Source organism: Diospyros lotus, chromosome 5 (assembly GCF_014633365.1).
Source record: "Diospyros lotus cultivar Yz01 chromosome 5, ASM1463336v1, whole genome shotgun sequence".
NCBI lineage: Eukaryota > Viridiplantae > Streptophyta > Magnoliopsida > Ericales > Ebenaceae > Diospyros > Diospyros lotus.
Genome location: NC_068342.1, coordinates 36,394,390 through 36,416,974, shown reverse-complemented (window position 1 = coordinate 36,416,974; position 22,585 = coordinate 36,394,390). Strand labels below are relative to the sequence as shown.

General features: G+C 37.5%; 1 protein-coding gene across 3 annotated transcripts; it reads left to right on the top strand.

Moving 5' to 3' along the window:
• The first annotated feature begins 3,966 nt into the window (after positions 1-3,966).
• LOC127802532 (chaperone protein dnaJ 10) lies at positions 3,967-17,456 on the top strand. 3 transcript variants are annotated; one of them, XM_052338379.1, is made up of 11 exons: positions 4,081-4,111; positions 4,760-4,887; positions 9,785-9,844; positions 10,240-10,322; positions 10,544-10,712; positions 10,798-10,927; positions 12,412-12,570; positions 12,656-12,828; positions 13,352-13,432; positions 16,602-16,698; positions 17,275-17,456. In XM_052338379.1, the coding sequence occupies exons 2-10, from the start codon at positions 4,801-4,803 to the stop codon at positions 16,692-16,694; spliced, it is 1,035 nt and encodes a 344-aa protein (XP_052194339.1). In that variant the 5' UTR covers positions 4,081-4,111; positions 4,760-4,800; the 3' UTR covers positions 16,695-16,698; positions 17,275-17,456. The 3 variants fall into 3 exon arrangements, with proteins under 3 accessions (XP_052194336.1, XP_052194339.1, XP_052194338.1); XM_052338378.1 differs by having other exon boundaries at positions 4,082-4,111; positions 17,222-17,456; XM_052338376.1 differs by lacking the exon at positions 17,275-17,456 and having other exon boundaries at positions 3,967-4,111; positions 16,602-16,907.
• The last annotated feature ends 5,129 nt before the right edge of the window (positions 17,457-22,585 follow it).

The following is a 22,585-nucleotide window of genomic DNA, read 5'->3' as shown; positions in this document are numbered from 1 at the left end:
ACCTCTTACTTGAACACCTAGGGGTAGGCACAAGTCCTAAATAAACCTTATTCATACCTTTTCACAGTCCCTTCCTAACGTGCATTTATCACCCTTGCATGAATATAAATTGGGACACGATCTCTTACACGAATCAGCAAAACACAACTGGGACACAGTCTAACCCTATTCGATTCACCTAGACATCCCTAACTCTACCCGACAACCTTGGTGTACAGGAACTCGTCCCTCAAAAACTGACTCAAACTACGCTCTGATACCAACAATGTAAGCACCCCCGCCCGGATATCCCAGCCGCCCGGACTACCCGAACGGGAGCGCCTACGAGAGGAGAAAAGAATGAGACACCAGACAAAGACCACCCCGGCATGCATACACAAAAAAATAAGAACAGCGGAAGCAAAGCTCAAGACATGCATGCACTATGGGTACCCCGCTAACACAGCGGTCACAAGATAAATAAATAAACACAAACTCCTGTGCCGACATACACAAGACTCGAGAAAACACCTGGCACAGTACGAAATAATAGAGTAAATTCTACTTAGGCATCAGAGTGGATAGGGATTGACGAGACTGCCTGTACATCACACCGACTCTGCCGTTAAAGCTGACTCCCTTGCCATGGCTCACGCCGCCACTACCTGGAATGATGGAAAGCAAGGTGAGTCGAGAGACTCAGCAAGCATAAAGAAAGAAAGGCTGAAGGCTGAACATAATCAGAAAACTCTCCCCAAAATAAACCCCCAGGTACACACAAGCCATGAGACACTACAACACAACAGCTCAATAGCATAACAAAATAAAAACACATACTGGTCCTTGGGGCCCACATAAGACACTTGGCACCCAAGTCCCATACCAACCTGCCGCTGCCCTGAAAGGCAACAAATATCTGCAACAAACCTGCTCGCGCTGTCCCAGGCCGGTACTCCCGTCACCTGTATCCGTTGGTACTCCCGACAACCGAGCCAAAGGCTCCATCGGAACGGTACTCCCGTCCGAGAACTAAATACTACCAGTATCCATGCAATGCACATAAGAATGCAATGGCGTAATGAGCATCAACGTGATACAAGGCGCCCATACATCTAGGCATCAGGCCATGCTCCGCCCACATAGTAAACCACACGCCATGCATATGCCGCGCTGGATGCAACCTAACCAAGCTAGAATGTCCGTGTCCAAGCATACTCAATAAATGAATAACCCAACATGCATCCCGTACCTATGTGCATATCAAATCATGAACAATAATACAAGGTATCTAATCATGCAGTAATTCACATACCGGCAGAGCTAGTTAGCAGTGCCCGGCACCGGTCAACGGCCAGTGACTAGGGGTGTCCACCCGACGGTCCACTTTAGGGCCGTACCATAGTCTACCCCAACGTCACCAACAACCGACTCCTGCCCCACTGCTCAATAGCTCTAACCGAACCATAAATAAATCTGAGAAAAATCGTAAATAAAACCCGCACGACTAGGAACCTAGTTCCCCAACTGGGTTCAGCATCATTCCGAAAGGAATGGGGGCGGTACAATCCCCCTTAGGCTCACAACGAATAAAATTATAGAAGTCTCAGATTTAATTTAAATTAAAACAAATGAATAATAGTTCAACAAATAAGGCAATGTGCCGCATTAAAGCAAGGGAGGTGATAAAATACAGGAAATCACGGGGTCTTTCACGGGAATTAAAGAACATGAGAAGAGGGTTAGGAGCTTGCCTTTACACGGCCGTTCCTTGCTTTTTTTACGCACTCGCTGCGAAGTAAAACGTTCACTGGTAATAAATAAAATCGTAGCTTTAATTAAATAAATCTACCGTGTAATATAATTAATTTAGCAGTCTAAAATCCCATGTAAGCGCACCACAATTAATATCTCAACGAGTCTCATATTTATTTTAAATTAAATCAAGCTAATAAAATCCTCGAAGCCAGCTTAATAAATTAAATTTAAATCAAACGACTCAAAATTCCATAATTAATAAACAAGCCGAAACAGACGAAGAGAGGGTATAAAATACGAGAAATCACAGGGTTTCTCACGGGAATTAGTGAATACGAGGAAAGAATTAGGAACTTGCCTGAAATCAGCTGATTCCGACCTCTCTCAAGCTCCCGAGGCAAATTAAATCATTTTCTAGCAAATAACACAACTGTGACTCAAATTAATTAATTTTAATCGCGTAAAATTTATAATTTAAACATGACATGCTTCGACTAATTTTTACCCACGTACCTGATCACTTTCCATGCCGAAAAAATTCCAAAATCATTTTATTTCACTTATTTTCTTTTCTTTCCTTTTCTTTTCTTATTTTCTTCTCCTCCTCCTTCTTCCGCGCACTGCTCCTGCGTGCCTTCTTCTTCTTCTTCTTCTTCTTCCTTTCTTCTTCTCTTCCTTCTTCTTTTTCTTCTTCTTCTTCTTCTTCTTCTTCCTTTCTTCCCCGCGTCGCCTCCCCTGCTTCAGCCGCGGCCATGGCCGCCACACCAGCTTGCCGCCACCAACTGCCGCTGCCTCCAGCTTCGCTTCCCACAGCCGCGCGCCATTGTTGCTGCTGCCTCGCTTCGCCGCCGCTGCTTGCGTCGCCCATGGCTGCGGTTTCTTCAAGCCGCAGCTGCTCCTCGTCGATGCCATGGCCGAGCTTTGCTCGGCCAGCCTCCCATGGCCGCCACCTTCTTTTCTCTTCCTCGTTAAATCTCTCTCTCTCGCATGAGCTCTCGGCCTTAAACTCTCTCCCGAGCTCTCCCTTTCCAACTCTCACCCTCTGCTCCTCTGTTTTCTTCTTTTCACCAGAAGCTTCAAGAAGCTTCAACGAGAGACACACAAAAATAACAATTTTTTTTAAATAATTTAAATTAATTAACTAAATTTAATTTCAATAAATTTAGTTTACACTTTTATTATTTTTATTATTATTATTTTTTGGGGGATATTACAAATAAAGAGAGAGACAGTGAGTGAGAGAGTGGGTGGGTGAGTCAGTGAGAAAGAGAAACATAGAGTCAGTGATTGAAGGAGAGAGAGAAGTTGGGCGGGAAGTGAAATTCATCTCAGTCATTGACCAACATTCAAAACTCATCTCAAGCATAAGATCAAAATGTATCTCCGATACATTTTAGACATTTTTAAAAATTGTTTTGATTTATTATATAGATATATGTGTGTGTGTGTGTTTTAATATATGTTCAAGCGTAGACATGCAACGACATTGTAGGGTGTCATATCAAGACTGACGATAGGGGTTACAATGGTGAATAAGACAGTGGAAAATGTAACGACAAAGGAGTAATGGGATGTGAGTGTCGGATCCGGTGACGAGGCACTACAAGGTTGAGAACTAAGTGAACCAAATTAACGTAGCAGAGTTGCGTGAGATGCTCTTGACAAGAAACATGAGACGACACTGAGATAGAGATTATAAGGTTGGCAAGCTGATTGATTGTCCATACTTTCCGAGATTGGTGACCTTTTCGCGATTTTGTTTTCGATTGTATTCAATATCTAAATTTTGTTGTTGTTAATGCTTGGCCATGGCTATTGATAAGTAACTTAGGCCATTAGTCTTTATGATTGAGTGATGTTGGTTAAGTGTTCATAAGGTATGAAATTAGGTAATTAAAAAATGTAATTAGGCTCAGAGTTAAGGATGTCATGATTAAAAAAAAAGAGTTTAATGAATTTATGTTTTTGGGCAAATTAATAGAGTAATGATATCTATGGTGGAGATATATCTTCAGTCTGAATAGCATTATTTAAATTCATATAATTTTAATTAATTTTTTAATAACTATGCGTGGCCTTTTCACGCGCCTTCCACACGGCGTGGAGAGAATCTGCAATGCGGCTAAGGCACGTACATATGATACGACGTCGTTTCTTCGTGTCGTCCGGCTTCTCCCTTCCTGGCACCTGGGCCTGGAATTGGTGTCATAATTTAATAATTTCTGACAGAATCATAAATACACGGACAGATCCATCCATCTATCAATACACCCGCACGCATAATATCTATTTCCTTTTCATCTCTCTCACAACAAATTTTAACTTTAATTTCTGTTGCATTTCGATCTCTCGTAGCGTCTGATCCTTCGAATTCCAGGTTCGTGGATTGCTGTGCACCTCCGACTGTGTATAATTTATTGCGTTTTGGTTCTTGTTCTTGTTTGGCCGTGAATTTTCGCGATTGTTCTACGGTTCGTTTGCTTCGATGCGTCTCCAATGAGCCAAGATCTGTGTATAAGTTGCCGAAACTTATTTTGTGATTCTTCAAATTTTCCTCATCATTATTCTTCTTAATCTCACTTTTTCTTCTGGTTTTCTGAAATTCCTTTGTCGGCTTGATTAGACATTAGTACAGGGAGAATGTATTTATGTGTGTACCGGAATGGAAGGTGGTGAGATTTGCAATTAGGTTTTTCATTCTTATTCTACGAAGTGTCTGATGTGTTCTTTCTGTTTTATATGGTTTTATTCTTTTATACAATTAACTCACCGAAGGATAGAAATGAAAAGAACAAAAAAGAAAAGAAAAGAAGGAATTCTGTCTGAGAATTTGCGTCTAAGTGATCGAGAGCCTAATCTGTTTTAGAGAGACTTGATTGTTTACATATGAGATGTAACATATTATACGTATTGGAATGGGTAAAATTGGCTGTGAATGAATTTTGGGTTCTTTAATTTGCGAATTGTCCAATGTGTTGAATCACTGATCTTTTTTTATTTTTTGGTTTCCTCGTTCTTTTTCCAGCTAGGTGATTGGGGGTTTAACTCTCTTTTGGCTCTTAAGCTATGGTGAAGGAAACCGAGTATTATGACATATTGGGAGTCAGTGTGACTGCAACTCCAGCCGATATTAAGAAGGCATACTACCTCAAAGTAAGCTTTATGACTTGTTATCTAGAGGGGTTGGTTGGATACAATTTTGCTTCGATGAAATTCAGGACATCCTGTCGTAACTCTGAAGATAGTGAACGTCCTTTATTATAAATACCAGTGCGTGAACATTACATAAACAAGACTTCAGGCACATGCATGAATGTGCATTCAAAGTCAGACACCTACTAGTCCTGCATTTACTCAGTCACATGCACATGCATACGTATTCAGAATCATTAAGCATAGCCATCATTCTTATTACCATATTTCGTTTTATTTTTTCGTCATCAACAAGAATATAGCACATATGGACATTTTACATGGTGCCAACTTTTCCTAAAGCTAAAGCAAGCTGCATAGAGTTTAAATCTATATAAATGTTTCCTGAAACAATGTGGCTAATCCTTTGATGTAATTCAGTGTGTTGCTGCTGAAATTCACAACTTGTTGAGTAGATTCAAATGGCAGAAATGTGGCTTCTCAAGTTACGCGGTGATGGTCCATGTTCCTGGGACCACAACAGAAAGTTATCCTTGGTACAACCTGGGGTAACTATCTGTTGTGGTTGCAGGAACTTTGATTGTCATTGTGTAACTCGAGCCACCGCATTTCTGCCATCCCAGTCTACATAGCAAGTTGTGGATTTCAATAGCAACACAGTGACTTGCTCATCCAATCAACCAATTTGACTCATAGCAATCCTTTGAGTACAAGTTTTGTATTCAACATGTCCTACTGATGGGACAATTACTTTGAGGAATAACGATTATCTAGATCTGAATGAGTTTGAACTATCTTTGATATCCTTGTCTCATAGAACTCACTCTTTATAGGACATGAGACCTATGTTCTTTCTTTGACAAGTTGGCCTCCTAGCATTGAACAATCCATTTCAGTGATAAATTTTGTCTCAGTCCTCATAGCCACATAACCATAGAATTCTGGATGGAAGTATGATTCCTAGATTGGACTGTCATGAACCTAGGGTTCATAACAGGTTTAAGAAGTAATTGGGGAGGGATTGAATTGGGGAAGAAATCAGAATTGAAATAGAACTGATAACAGAATGATTGGAGAAGGGAATGGAGCAAAAATGGGGGAAGAAATCAGTAGAAAGGGGGAGAGTAATAGAGGGAAAACGAGAGGGAGATTTGGACGGAAATGTAGAGAGAAAAATGAGAGATTCAATATCAATTTCCAACATGCCTTCTCCCATGGAATGGGATGAATACATATAGGTGCTGCTTGGCGTGGGTGTGGATGCATCAGATCATCCCTCCCCTCCCGCAGTTACAACAAACTATTTTTTGCTTTTCTTAAGGCCTCACATGTGGCCTTTCTAATTCTAACAGAATTGATAGCTGGAATATAGATGCAACAATTAAAGTAAAAGAAATACAGCATAGCTATTCTAATTAACTCTTGGGTTGTGACAATCCCCTCTCTTTGAAAAGTTTCTTGTCCCCAAGAAACTTATTACGTTGAGCCGTTCATATTCATCCAATTCCAGCTTTCTTTATCAGTTTAATGCTTCTTTCCTTCTTTATCCTTCTAGACTTTTTCCTCTTTTCTTTTTTCTCAACCGTAACAATATCATGACTTGCTGCCACATCGTCTTCAACCATCTGTTCATCAGTCAATGCAATAGACCAGCATTCGAATATTCCAACTGGAGGAGGAACCAATACAACAGCTGGAATTTTGTTCCCTTCAGCAAAACCTACAACTTCTTTAGCTACCTCCCTTAGTTTTTTTCCAGCTACAACCCCTTTGGCAAAACCTACAACTTCTTCAGCTACCTCCCTTAGCCTTCTTGCCAAAACCCGCACTGGGGGCTGTCTGATACCTATTTTAACCCCAGCCAAGGATGATTCAACCGTCTTTGGATCCAAAGACAAAGGAGCAATATACTTAGGGCCTTCTTTAATTGCATGTGGTCCATCACAATCTTGACCCGGCCTAGGATAAATGTTGCAGGTATTCTCACTCTTAGCTTCCGGTAGGTCCAGAATCGGAGGGAGAATTCTAGCTCCAATAACTGTATAAATTGTTGGTCCTTCAGTCAGATTTTCCTGACCCAATGCTATTCCATTTCCTACAAACTTCTGATTTGGAACACTACCAAATCCTTCTGCCCATGCACTAGCCACCCGGGGTAACGAGTTGGCTTTGGCTTCCTCTATCACTTCATCAATTGCTTTCCTATTATTTCCTTGTAGCCTTGCAGTAGATGCATCTTGGGGTATTATTTTTTCTTCTAACTTCTCAATCACTGCAACTGAATCCCCTTCTTGCCATCTTGACTTCTCCTTCGGTTAGTTCATTTTGAGAAATTCCTCCTTGTTAAAACTTCCGTGATAATTATCGAAGTATTCAATAGGAAAGTTGCAATGATACTTCTTGATTAGTATCATTGCAAACTCATGTAGCTTCTCGCGGAACATACGGCCAAATTTCTCGCACTCTTCATGAATCCCATCGCTTGTTCCTTTGTCCTTGTTGCTGCCAACTGAAAATGCAGCCTTCTTTGGCTGCCATTGAGGCTCCATTCTAGCTGAAAATGAAGCAGTCTTCTGCTGCAATTGAGACTCTATTGGACCCCTTCGTGCATTACTCCTCCTGACCGAAATCTCACTGGTTGGAAAAGCAATACTCCAAGAAACAGCAGCCCTTTCCATCCTAATTCCCTTCTGTAACTGCCTCACCCAATCACCTCTAAAATTGATCCAATAAGTGGCAAATTGCAGCCACTGTTATGCTTCAAGACCAAGTCTATTGTAAACAGTAGAAGAAATTGCACACTTATAGTGACTTGATCAGCCTTCTAAAGTCCCCTAGATCGCCATCAGAAGTGAGAATTGATTGCTACAATGGTCACCTTCACAACCGAGATTGCCGAAGTCACGGAACTGATCTAGATCACCTGCTGATCCTGGTTTTTGTAATCGCCTTCGAATTCCGAGAGTCAAGGTCCTGGTGTCGGAATCAACTGGCCAAGCTGTCTTCCAATTCCAAGCCTCAAACATCAGCCAACCTCACCTCCTTGTGCGCCGGATTCATTTCCCCTTGTGCGTCGGAATCAATTCTGCTAGATCGCCGAAGTTTCCCCACTAGAATCGTCTGGGCTGCTCGCCTACCTTGAGCGACTGTGATGCAACCAACGAAATTCTGCGGAATTAAGAATTCAGTGGTTGCAGTAGCTTATGACTTGGTTTCCAATTCCGCTTAAGTTGCTTTGCCCATCCACTTCAACCAACTTACTGCAATTCGCCGCTGAGCATCAACCTTCTGCTCGCTTCCAAGAAAAGTCGAACAACTCTTCCAGCTCACAAGCCGTGGTCGCTTGTACCTCAGCTTCCCATACCTGCTACGCTACTCTTATTTGGACTTCAAATTCCACTCGGTATCACCGTCGGCCTCTCCTTAGCACGCCAATTCCGAGCAAGATTTATTAAAATTCGCTGCCGTTCGTCAACATCTTGCCTCGCCCATTCCGAATCTGTTGCTGGATCACCTTCGATGGACTTCAACACCAATCACAAAGACTCCTTAGTTCGCGTTGCCTCTGATGCTGTCCGCGTCGCCAACATCAGCGGATCTCCTGTACCAGTCGTTCTCTCTAGTCGCCAATCCTCCTCTGGTTCTACCTATCCACTGGTCGCGTTTGGTAATGGTCGTGACACCTTCCTCGCCCCTGTCGTCAACTCCAGTGGAGCTCTTGCAACCTGTTTTCTGCTTTAGTCGCACATGCCTAGGCTGTCTGCTTCACCTTCGACAGACTCACGCTCGCCTTGGACAGTCGCCACACTCCCAAGTCCAAATCGCGACCTCCTGGCTGTTCGCATCAACACTAGCGGACTCGCTATCACCTCGGTACTTCTGCCTATTCCGTTTAATCACTAAAATTGATTTCAGCAACCTTCGAAATGAATCGAAACCACCGCCAAGAACCGTTGCTCTGCTTTGACTCTAACTGGATTACCTCCAAATTGGATCGGACACTATTGAATTTCTGAACTCACAGTCGATGACGACTGCTCTGATACCAATTTGTCATGAACCTAGGGTTCATAATAGGTTTAAGAAGTAATTGGGGAGGGATTGAATTGGGGAAGAAAACAGAATTGAAATAGAACTGATAACAGAATGATTGGAGAAGGGAATGGAGCATAAATGGGGGAAGAAATCAGTAGAAAGGGGGAGAGTAATAGAGGGAAAACGAGAGGGAGATTTGGACAGAAATGTAGAAAGAAAAATGAGAGATTCAATATCAATTTTCAGCATGCCTTCTCCCATGGAATGTGATGAATACATATAGGTGCTGCTTGGCGTGGGTGTGGATGCAGCAGATCATCCCTTCCCTCCAGCAGTTACAACAAACTATTTTGTTCTTTTCCTAAGGCCTCACATGTGGCCTTTCTAATTCTAACAGAATTGATAGTTGGAATATAGATGCAACAATTAAAGTAAAAGAAATACAGCATAGCTATTCTAATTAACTCTTGGGTTGTGACATGGACATTTGCACCATCTTCCCTCTAAGTGTAGTGTTATCCTCTCCTCTGTGATGTTACCCTAGTTGAGTTGTTCAGTTACTGAAGGAGAGTAGGATACTTGTAGTGTGCCCTAGCTACTCGTGGTTTGATTCAGTTCACCTTGACCTGTGTCCATAACCAGGTTTGGTTAACCTGAACCCATTTTCCGTATATGGGCATACTAAAATGCATCCTGATCCATCAATGATCAGGATCAGGAATTCTTGAATTCAAATTCTATTTGAAGTCAATTTTGAAGGGTATTGCACATTCAAGAATTATTTGTCTCCTTTTAAGGTGAATAATATTGATACTCCTTGCTTTATTTCCAGCATGAAATAATTTCATATCTTCTGTTTTAGGCAAGGATTGTTCATCCAGATAAAAATCCCGGAGACCCAAAAGCTGCCCATAATTTTCAGGTAATTTACTTAATTTTCTTCAGCAATTTGAAGTTCTATTGGTACGTGGTAATGGATTCTAGAGTTGATACTTCAGATTTATATTTCTTTGCTTCTTGACCTTAGCATCAGTTATTCAATAGCAAACTAAATCTGGGAATTATGAAACAACTGAAGGGTGCTTACATCTCAAGTTTAGATTAAGTATTGGCTTAAATTGTTTTAGTCAAATGCCAAAGTTTATGATCTTCTAATGTCCTTGTTTGATTTTGCTTTCTGAACTTCCGAATCTTTCAGTTACTTCAGGTTTATGTGGTTTTTTTACTGGTACCAAAATCTTTCTCGGGGCATAGTTACTTTATGTTTGTGTAGCAGCTTATTTGCACTGACTTTTATGGCTATTATTCTCTTGTCAGGAACTTGGTGAGGCTTATCAGGTTCTAAGTGATCCTGAAAAGCGTGAAGCATATGACAAGCATGGAAAGTCAGGCATCCAAGAGTAAGTATTTATTATGGGCAGAATATATGGAGTTTCAGCCTTCATGTTCTACATTCCTTAAAGAAGTGGGACTCTTATGGTCATGTTCTGTGCAATACCTTTGCAAGAATCGTGCTCCAATTGCTTCAAGCTTTGTTCTTTTTCCATATTGAATTATGGCCTAATGCAATGAAGAATGGGAAGAAGATGACTGCCTTCATTGTTTTATTTCCACTTGCTAGGGACTCGATGCTGGATCCTTCAGCTGTATTTGGAATGCTCTTCGGGAGTGAATTCTTTGAGGAATATGTTGGGCAATTTGCACTGGCTTCCTTAGCAACTGTTGAGATTGAGGAAGACTCACAACTTCCTTCTGAAGTACGGAAGCAGAAAATTCAGGAGAAGATGAAGGTTTACCATTTTCTATTGAGGGATCTAATGTTTAGCCTGCTTTATGCACTGGTACTGAAACACTTTCCCTACTTTGGATGTACAGGCAATGCAAAAGGAAAGGGAAGAAAAACTTATAACAATTCTGAAAAATAATCTTGAACCATTTGTCGAAGGTCGGATTGATGAGTTTGTGGATTGGGCAAAATCAGAAGCTCGACGCCTTTCACAAGCTGGTATGTCGTCCACTCTTCCATTGTTATATCTTTCATTTCCCATTGTTATATCTTTCATTTCTATGAAGAAGCTTGCCCCTAATTATATGCTTGGAAATAAAGTTAATGTTTATATGGTATACAAGCTCGACTTGCCTCTTGATGTAAGGATGACATACTGTTCTGAATTATCCTAGTCGCTATGAGCCTGGTATTAAGGGAAGCCATTTTTAATTAAATATTGTCCTCTAACTCAATTCAAATTTCTTCTAGCGTTAGGAAGTTTTGAGCCATTTGTATATCTAAATTTTCACATACATGCACTGTTACATGACAGAACCCCCTGAAAATGTTATTTCTTGATCCTGTTTGATTCATACATGTCAACCGTATTTTAATTATTTGAAACATCTCATACTGTTACCAAATCCCATTACATTTTAGATATTCTAAAAATACCCAAGTAATCCACTATTAACTTCACTTGGTTCTTGCATTGAGTTCTTTCTACACTTCATTCTTGGTAAATTATATATACTCCTTGTGGATTGGAAGAAGTACATAAACACCTCTATTGTTTAAAAGATGATATATAACCCTAGAAGGATTGGACTAAATTGAAATATAAATGGATCTGTTAGATTTAACATTGTACGTAATTCATGGGCTAAGCATGGTTCTTAATTAGCATAATTGGTTTCTTACTCAAGTGGTCTATTCTTCTAGTTGGTACCTCTCAGGAACTAATATGTTCTTATTCATATGTTTTGTTTACTCCTGTTCATCCTTATATGTTTGGGGATAAAAATCTTTGTTACCAAAAGAATAGAGTTTGAACCAGTGTAGGATATGCTTTCCCCATTAAATGTCAATCTTCTTGTGCTTGGCAATCTATTGAATTTCCTGCAAGCATGTGTACTTGTACCAGCAAGATTTGTTAAATCTCAAAGAATTTTTTAAATTTATATTTTTTCCATTTTTTAAAAAATGAAACCTAATGGGATAAGCTTGCGTACTGGTGGTGGGTCAATAGCAGATTCTTCCACAAGATTTTAGCATTACTGGCTTTAGTTATACATGTGATAGTTGTTACATTTATACAGATATATCATATATCAAATTAATAAAAAAAAATTAATGGAGTAGCAAACTAATTTCTTTAGCAAAAGTAATTATAAAAACAAACAGTAGAAAGAAAAGATATTCTTATAATGCCAAGTAAAGATTCATCCCACTCTGGCATTATTGATTTGATCATTAACCTGTGTCTGGTTCTGGTTTTCCTAGTTCAGTTGTATGGCCCGAGTTGCAGCCAATTGTCTTATTTTTCGTATGACAGCCAGATACAGTTTTTCACTGCTGCATTTATTGTGAAAGCTCAATTATGATGTTAAAACTCTAAGAATCCTTCCATGCCCACTTGCCAATTATTTTTCATAAACTTGGGTTCCTTCATACTGCCTTTCAGCTCCCATTGTAAGGACTTGCTTTTGCTCTAAATACAGCTTTTGGTGAGGCTATGCTACATACAATTGGTTATATTTACACAAGGCAAGCAGCAAAAGAAATTGGGAAGGACAAACGATATATGAGGGTGCCATTTTTAGCAGAATGGGTAAGAGATAAAGGGCACATGATAAAATCACAGGTCATGGCAGCTTCAGGTACAATCCTTGTGTGAAGAATGGTTGAAGGTTCTTGGTCCATTGTTTTTCTTTATCGTCCATCAATATTTTTTTGCCTGTGTAGGCGCTGTATCTTTAATTCAAATACAGGAGGAGCTAAAGAGGGCAACCCAAGGAGAAAATAGAGAAGAAAACTTAATGAAAGCCATCGAAGATAAGAAAGATGCAATGCTTCATTCTCTATGGCAGATCAATGTGGTAGATATAGAGACAACTTTATCAAGAGTCTGCCAAGCAGTGAGTTCCAATGTTGAAATTTTTTTTTTCCTTAGCTGAAAAATATAGTGAATTATCTGGGTTTTATGACAAGATATGAATATGCTGGGAGACTTGTGTGACATTTGTCCCAATGATTCATGAACACAGCTTCTTCCATTTTATTTAAAAGGAGGCCGTTAGATTATTTTCATTCACAAAAAAAATAAAAAAGAAAAATTAAGAACAAAATCAAGATGCAAAATAGTCATCCCTTTGTTTGCATGTCTGGAGATATGAAGATAGGACAACCAATTGGCATCTTGCTTTGCTGTTACGTGCAATTTCCTTATCTTGGCTTTATCAATACAATGCCAAAAGGAAAATGGTTGCCTCTGCCAGGCATGTTAGGACTTGACAATTATACTTACGGAGCTTCCTTAAGATACCCTGAGTAAAACACTGAGACTACTATGTTACTTAAGCTTTTATTGGAAGATACACAAAAGTGAACTAAGCACTGTTATGTTTCATGTTAGTGATTCTGATTTCTGCTTCCTTATAGGTTCTTAAAGACCCTAGCGTTACAAGAGATGTTCTCAAGCAACGGGCTAAAGCAATGAAAAAGCTGGGGACCATTTTCCAGGCAAGTGCTTTTTTATTTGGCATCTTTCATGTAATTAGTGCATTGTATGACTTTGCCTAAAAACTTACATTTCTTAGAATTATATTTTTTCCAATTGTCTATCCATTTGTTCTTGGACATTCATGAAGTTTAACTTTACATTTGTCCTTCATGTTTGGCACATTCTTGGAAGAGTAAGTGAAGACCAGGAGGAATTTTTGGGGGCAAACAATTTTCTTTTCTTGATTTTTCTTTTTTTTTGGATTGGTATGAGGGCCACCAATTTGATAGTAAGAAACAAAACACATGGACAGAAAACAAAAAGTAAATTTAGAAACAAGTTTTCAGTGGCATAATATGTATGATCTCTTATTTAGCTTTTACCTGTAACATTGTTATGTCTGGGAGGTATAAAGAAAGGTCTTGTTTTCTTGAAGCAGACAAATAATGTCCTCAGTGTCCTGTTGTGGGTGATATTCTATAGTCAATAAGAGCAGTGATTTCTTCTTTGGTTTTGTTATTTACAAGTTGGAGGCATAGAAGCTTGCTGTTTTCTAATCTGGTATAAATTTTGAGGATTTTTTTTTTATGGTATGTTGACTTTGAGGATTTTAATGAGATAGGGTGATGAGTGCAAGTAGATCCTAAAGATCTAACTACAAAGTAATTGAGTTTTTTTTTTTTTTTTTTTTTTTATGCGTTCTCACTAGACTAAGTTGATGTAAGATTGGCAAATTCACACATATCAAGCCTTAATCACACTAATTGGGGTTTTCATCTACATGAATTTTTAACTTGCTTATAATTTTTACCCATAGCCATATCTTTTGTAAGGGTCTTATAACTCATTATAACTAAGAGTTTCCCACCAAGCTTTCTTTGGTCTTCCTCCTCCTCTTTTGTCAAACCATGTTTGATTACATCCTTTCCTCACATGAGCTTCTATTGATCTTCTTTTCACATGACCAAGTCATAATAATTGTTTCTCACACATCTTCCCTTTAATAGGAGCTTGTTTGACCTTACTATGAATAGCATCATTTCTAATTGTGTCTTTTCTTGTATGGCTGCAAGCTATTGTAACATCCTTGTCTCCTTTATGCTTGTATTTTGCACATGTTGGTGTTTTACAGCCTAACATTCTCTGCCATACAATGTTGTTGGTTTTATTGCCGCCTGAGAAAATTTGTTTAGCTTTAATGGAATTTTACATCGCATTAAATGCTAGATGCACTTAACTCTGTTATTCACTTAACTCCTTAATAGGTTCCACAATTTTGAACATCATCTTTTTTCTTATAAACAGGCACTAAGGTGCTCTTCCTTCACTTGTCTGACATCCTTTTTGATGTAAAGATCATATTTAATATTTCATAACCAAAAAATGAAAAATAATAGAGATAGCATATGCCAAAATAAAATGGTTTGGTTATTAAGAAGATGACTGATAATATACCAATGAGGAAGAACTACATTCAAGAGATTGCCAATCAAGAAGAGTAACACTATAGTTGAAGATGGAGACTGATATAAATGCTTGAGAATACAAAGAAACATATATAAGCTCAGGAGTGGAGCTAAGGATGTAGTTGAGAGGGAAATAATACCCAAATATTTCCATGAAAGATGTTTAGCAAAATTTATTGAACAAAATATACAAGTCCTATGTAAGTTAAAATTGAAGTTTGAGTTTTGAACTAAGAAAACCTAATTAATTATGAATACCAATATTGATAGGGTCCTCCATTGCCCCAAAAAAGGGATAAAAATACTATTTTACGCCTCTTCTCTCTCTAAATATATTTTAATATTTTATGAATAAAATATAAAGATTTTAATATATTATTATAAACTAAAAATATAGTTTCTAATTATATAAAAATATAATTTCTAATTATATAAAAATATTTTTAAAAAATATATTTTCTAAAACTATGTATAATTTTGAATATATATATAGTGAAAATAAAAATATAAAAAATAGTCAGAGACTTTCTAGGTTTAGCAATGGTCTCCAGTGAGGCTGAACCCTTGCCGGGTTTAGCATCATGCCAATGAGGGAAGGAGGGAGAGTGGGGGAGAGATAGGAAGGACCGAGAGGGAGGGAGGGAGATAGGAGAGTTGACAATGGGGGTTCATTGCAGAACACCCCATTGTGATGGTAGGGTTGCTCCTTTTTTGCTAGGGTTCTACAGCCCTAGTGAGAGCAAGAGGAGGGGAGGGATAGATGATCAGGTTGCTCAAATTGCCACCGTCCTTTCTTCCTTATCCTCTTTTTTTCTCTCCCTTCCCCTCCTATTGCATTTACCGGTGATGGGACTGCAGCTCCACAATCCCATTGTCAATTGCTGGGTTTTGGAAGAGAGAGAGATGACAGTTGTCCACTTCCATGGCCGCAGGAGGAAAGAAGAGAAGAGAGGAAGAGTTTCATCAAGAGGCATTTTGGCATTTTCAAAAGTGTAACAACCAGTTTCTCATAGCAGGGAGGAGAGTGTTACAAGTTTTAGAAGCCGAGAGATATCTTTGTCAATTTTAGAAACACAAGGGTATCGCTTGTAGTTTCATTAAACCCAGGGGTGTTAACTATAATTTACCTTTACTATTAATATTGGAGCGAGATCAAGTCTGTTATCAGATCTGGTCTAGGACCATATTGTTTATAGGCCTATTTTAACTGAAATTATAACACCCCCCCCCCCCCCCCCCCCCCCCCCCCCACAAACACAAAAGAAAAGAAATATAATAAAGAAAATAGAATAAAAGACAAAAAGAAGTGAAGTATCAAAAAGACTCTTTATGGATCCGCATTGGGATAACAAAGACAGACCAACTTACTTTCAGGTTTTTATCTTTGATTTTCCATTCTATTTTTGTCTACCATCTCCGGGGAAGCTTCTTTTGCATGTAAGTAATTAGTATTTTGAGATAAAAAGGCAATGAGCACAATCCCCCTTCCCTTCAATTCAATAGAGCAAGAAGTTTAATTTCTCAAGACCTGAAGAAGAAAACCTGATTTGCTTTAGCAATTTTTTCTTATTATTTGAACACGGTTAAATGATTTTTTTATCTTGCATGTATGATCCCCATGAATTGAAAATTACATTTCAATGAAATAGGCACATATTTTCAACTGCACTATTTGCCCCTTTCTTGTTTAGATTGAGTAAAACTTCTTTGATTGCGTTCTCAGGGCGCAAAGGATACCTACAGTAGAGAGAACAGTCTACGCCATGAAACCATGCCAGTGATGGATGCCGCGGATGCGTCCTCCAAGAAAAACTGATATTGTACGTACCTGCTTCAAGTTCTTTAGTTTATGCATGTATTGTGCGTAACAGCGGTTGGCTTTCTTTGTGTCGATTGCTTCATTGTCATAAGTTCGGAACTTGGAGACTTGGCCTGAGCTCTTTTTTATTTCTTTTCCTTTTCTGTGTTTTTTTGTATTTTGTGACTAGTATCTCAGATCAATGCATGGAAGTACTGATGTAATTTATCATGCTTGGCACTTCAACTAACTTCATTTATTACCATGTAGAGCATGTATGTATCATATAGCAAAAGGGAAATTGTTAGTAAGTATTGATTTGGGAGATTTTCGTCTTTTCATTGATGCCTTTATTATTTAGAATAATGATAAAAGAACCGAAGTGATGGCCCGAAACGTTGGCCAGCACCCAGCAGTGTAAGATTTTAAATTTATCCTTACATTAGTTCTCACAAACAATCACTTAAGTTCTTTCATCATTATTATCATTATCGCTATGGAGTTGCAGTTCTATGACAACCAATTGTGGGCAATTTGATTTTCAGTGGAGTTGCAGTTCTATGATAACCAATTGTGGGCTGGGCAATTTGATTTTCAGTGGAAGATGACGAACTGAAGTTATGGTTGGATCTTGATTTATGAAGTGATAGAAAGAGGCAAAGATAGAGAAACAATTGAAGTGACGGAATTTGGGGCTGTTTGGTTAATGGTTACGGTTGCTGTGTATTTGTTTTCATTGACGATTTTGAAAACACATCAATATGTATCATTTTTTTTTAATTTCTAATGTCGGGCATCGTGTGATCAATTTTCTTGAAAATAGCCTTCAAAATTTATATTGGAGCAGAATTTGAAAATACACTTCATCGACCAGTTTCAAAAATAAGAAACAATATAAGAAAGCCAATTATGGTTGTGTTTTTTTAAACATTCTCATCATTTTAGGGGTTCGAACCTGTAAATGATAATAAAGATAGACAAAAGTATGAACAGTTGTAATAAGCAAAGCTGCAGAAGGGCCCTCACAGTGGAAGCCCAAGCCTATACATGGATAATATTAATTTTTAGTAAGTGTTCTTTGAATAAATAAATGATCAAAAGAACTAATATAAGTCAAAAAAGGACAGCTTTTTTGACAATTGTGAAAGAAAAAAATAAAAAGAAAAAAGAAAAAAAAGGAGAGAAGAATTGGAGACGGCAAGAGGTGCACATGGACAGCTTTTGAATAAGCTGTCCATGCGGCGCCACCCATGCTGTGCGACGCGTCTAATACGCTCAATTGTTTCAATTTGAAGTATTCCAACATCTTATTTGCGGAGAAAAAAATAAAGTGTTAGAAATATAAGAGGATTTTTTTTTTTTTAAGAAAGATTATTGTTGTTATTTTGTTATAATTTAGAGAAAATATTTTAACTTCTATTATTTTTCATAGAATTATTCTATCTTTGCTTATAATTTTTATCCTAATTTGTTTGAAGATTTTTCAAGTAAAATTTGTGTATCTAATTTTCTTCATTACTATTATTTTTTTTAAATTATTAGTTGCGACACTAGTCTAATCTGATGTTATTTTTACAACAAATCGTATCAAAGCTTGACTCACGGTGTTTATTTATTTACTTATTGTATGTTCTGTGGTTACCACTATAAAAATGGATCCTCCACATCAAAAAATAAGTTAAATTATTAATTACTTTTTGGAAAGTATTGGGTACTTTTCATGTACACAGGAAGGGGTACTGTTCACACATACGGTTACTGTTCACATGAAATAGTAGGAGCTAATTTTGTGCTCAAAGCAATTTGTGATAGAAGCAATGACGACAAAATTTGAGATTGAAAAGTTTAGCAAGAGAAATTTTTTACTGTGGAAATTGAAGATGAAGGCTATCTTGAGAAAAGATAATTGCTTAGTGGCCATTAGCGATAAGCCGGTGGACTTTACAAATAATGACAAGTGAAATGAGATGGACAAGAATGCTGTTGCAATTCTTCATCTGGCACTAGCAGGTGGGATATTGTTTAGTATAGAAGAAAAGAAAATGACAAATGATATTTGGGATCATCTTACAAAATTGTACAAGGTCAAAACACTTCACAACAAAAATTTTCTTAAGAGGAAATTGTATACTTTACGGATTTCAGAATCTACTTTAGTGATAACACATCAACATTTTAAATACTTTATTTTCTTAACTCACGTAATTGAGTTATAAAATATAGACAAATGATCGTGCTGAACTTTTACTTCAAAATCTACCAAATTCATATGATCAACTCATCATCAATTTGACAAATAATTCCGCTATGAAAATCCAAGTCTTTGATGATATTGCAACTACTATTCTGGAAGAAGAAAATCGACACAAAAACAAAGAAAACATGTTAGCCAGTTCGTAACAAGCGAAGGCACTAATGATGGTGAGAGAGAGATCAACAGAACGTGACTCAAGTAGGAGTCAGAATCATGAAAGGTCAAAGTCAAAAAGTAAGAAGAACCTGAAATGCCACCACTGTGGCAAGAAGGGTCACCTGAAGAATGATTGTTGGAATTTGAACAATAAAAATTCTACTCCTCAAGGAAATGTAACAAGTACCTCAGGTGAAGGTGATACACTATGTTATGAAGCAACGACGACTTATGAAGGCAGTAAAAGATTTGTTAATGTTTAGTTCATTGACTTTGGAGCCACATTTCACATGACATCTCTAAGAGAATAGTTCCATCATTATGAACTTGTCTTTGAAGGATCTGTGTACATCTATAATGATCATGCCTGAAAGATTGTCAGTATTTGAACCATTAAGTTGAAGTTCCATGATGGTATAGTTTGTACCATTCGAGAAGTGCAGCATGTGGAAGGCCTAAGGAAGAACTTTTGTCTTTAGGGCATCTAGATGAACTTGATTGTAAAATTGTGGTTGAGAAATGAATCATGAAAGTGATTCGAGGAGTGCTTGCACTAATGAAAGGAGAAAAGGTGATTGCGACATTATACATGTTGAAGGGAGAGACTTTGCTAGAAGGAGAAGCATCAGTTGCTTCATGTAATCCAAGTAAAAGATCTGTAACAATGTGGCATCAGAAACTTGTACATATGTCCGAAAAATAAATGAAAATTTGTGTGGAGCATAATCTAATTTCGAGTCTCACAAAGGCATCCTTACCCTTTTTGTGAGCATTATGTTACAAATAAACAACACAAATTGAAGTTTAACACATCAAATTCTAAAAGTAAAGAAATTTTATAATTGATTCACTCTGATATATGGCAAGCAACGGTTCCATCCCTAGGAGGAGCAAAATATTTTGTGTCCTTTATAGATGATTATCAAGGAGATGTTGGGTGTATCCTATCAAAAGAAACATAAATGTGTTTTTAATCTTCAAAGTATACAAAACGAGGGTGAAACTTGAATTTGGAAAGAATATCAAGCGTTTGAGGTTAGATAATGGAGGAGAATATATCAGTAATGAGTTTACTGAATTCCGTAATCAAGAAGGCATTAAAAGACAATTTACTATGGCAAAGCGGATGAACATAACATTGTTAGAAATAATAAGAGCAATATTGGAGTTGCAAGCTTAGAAAAGTTTTTTTGGACAAAAGCAGTTAATATTATCTATTATGTGATAAATCGGGTCTCGTCAACAACAATTGAGTTGAAGACACTGATAAAGATGTGGATTGGGAAGAAAGTTGATTATTCAAACCTCCATATATTTGGAAGTTCAGTGTACGTGATGTATAATATCAAAGAAATTACAAAGCTTGATCCGAAATCCAAGAAATGCTATTTCTTGGGATATGCTGACGGAGTGAAGAGGTGTCGCCTATAGGATCCCATTGCCCGCAAGGTTATAGTTAGTAGGGATATTACTTTTGTAGAAGATAAACTATAAAGAAAAGAAGTTGATGATATCACGGTGAAAGAAAAATTAGAGACTATAGTGGTACAAGTAGAAAAGGAATCTGAACAAAATGATTCTTCTGAAGCAACACCAGAGCATGAGGAACAAGAACTAGTTGTGTTCGAGGTACCAGAAATTCGTCAGTTAGGTCGCTTGACAAAACGACCAAGTTGGTACTCGGATTATATTATGGATAGTAATGTTGCATACCGTCTTCTAACAAATGACGGAGAGCCAACAACTCTTTAAGAAGCAATGAATAGTTTAGATGCACCTTAGTGGATGGCAACAATGTAGAAAGAAATTGAAACTCTTCATAAGAATAAGACTTGGAAAGTTATGTTGTTACCATGAGGAAGAAAGCCTATTGATAACAAATGGGTGTATAAGATCAAGCGTAATAGTGATGATCAAGTGGAATGGTATCGTGCAAGATTGGTAGTAAAAGTTTATGCTCAGAAAGAAGGGATTGATTTTAATAAGATATTTTCTCCTGTTGTTCGAATTACTACAATTCGAGTAATCTTGGCAATGTCTGCTACATTTGACCTACATCTAGAGTAAGTAGATGTGAAGACTGTTTTTCTTCATGGAGATTTTGAAGAAAAAATATATATGATCCAACCACAAATGTTGCATTGTGTTATGGGGAATCAGACTTTATTGTCAGATGATATGTTGACTCAAATTATGCAGGTGATCTTGACAAAAACAAATCCACCATAGGATATGCGCTTTCACTTGCTGACGGAGCTGTAAGCTTGGTTTCAAAATTGCAGTCAGTTGTGGCTACGTTAACAATGGAAGTAGAATATGTAGCAACTTCACAAGTTAGTAAAGAAGTAGTATGGTTGAAAATAGTATTGAAGGAACTTGGGCACGAGCAAGAGAAGATTTCCCTGTTTTGTGACAATCAGAGTGTCTTGCATTTTGCAGAGAATTCAGTCTTTCATTCAAAGACAAACCACATTTGAGTTCAATATCACTTTATTCGTGAGAAGGTGGAGGAAAGAATAGTGGATATACATAAAATTCATAGAAAAGACAACTTAACAGATTTCATGACAAAAGCGGTCAATACTAATAAGTTTGTTTGGTGTCAATCATCTAGTGGCTTAGTAAAGACATAAGCAATAAAGAATGACAAGGAAAAAAAAAATGATGTAAAGATTGATTGATGCTCAATTTAATTTTCAAAGTGGGAGATTGTTGAAGTCAAAAAATGATAACCTTTTTTTTGACAATTGTGAAAGAAAAAATTAAAAAAAAAAAATTAAAGGCAACCAAGAGGTGCATGTGGACAACTTTGAATAAGCTGTCCATGTAGCACCACCCATGCTATGTAACGCGTCTAATATGTGTTGGAGAGGCCTATAAGTTGGGTTTCCCAAACTCAATTGTTTTAATTCCAAGTATTCTAATATTTTATTTATAGAGAAAAAAATAGTGTTAAAAATATTAGAGAATTTTCTTATATCTTCGAGAGAGATTATTGTTGTTATCTTATTGTGATTTAGAAGAAATATTATAATCCTTATTATTTTTCACAGTAAAATCTTCTATCTTTACTCGTAATTTTTACTCTAATTTATTTAAGATTTTTTTTACGTAAAATCTCATCTAATTTTTTTATTATTAATATTATTATTTTAAATTATTAGTTATAACATTATTTTAATCTTATATTATTTTTACAACAATCTCTTTCCTCGAGATTAGAAGGTGACCACAATATCTTTCCAATCAAATCACCCCTTGAATTTATCGCGTTTTAGCAAAAAGGGCACCTCGTAATGCTCATCGTATATCCATTAACTGTAGCCAGCGGGTCATATATAGGCCAATGAATATATAATGATTAAAATACACAAATAAATTAAGAGTCAAAAGATGAGCAGAGGAGTCGGATTCGGATTCACCGAAGAAAGAAAGATTTACCTAATAAGTCAAGGGACCGGACCACCCTACCTAGCGACCGAATTAAGGCTACCTTTTG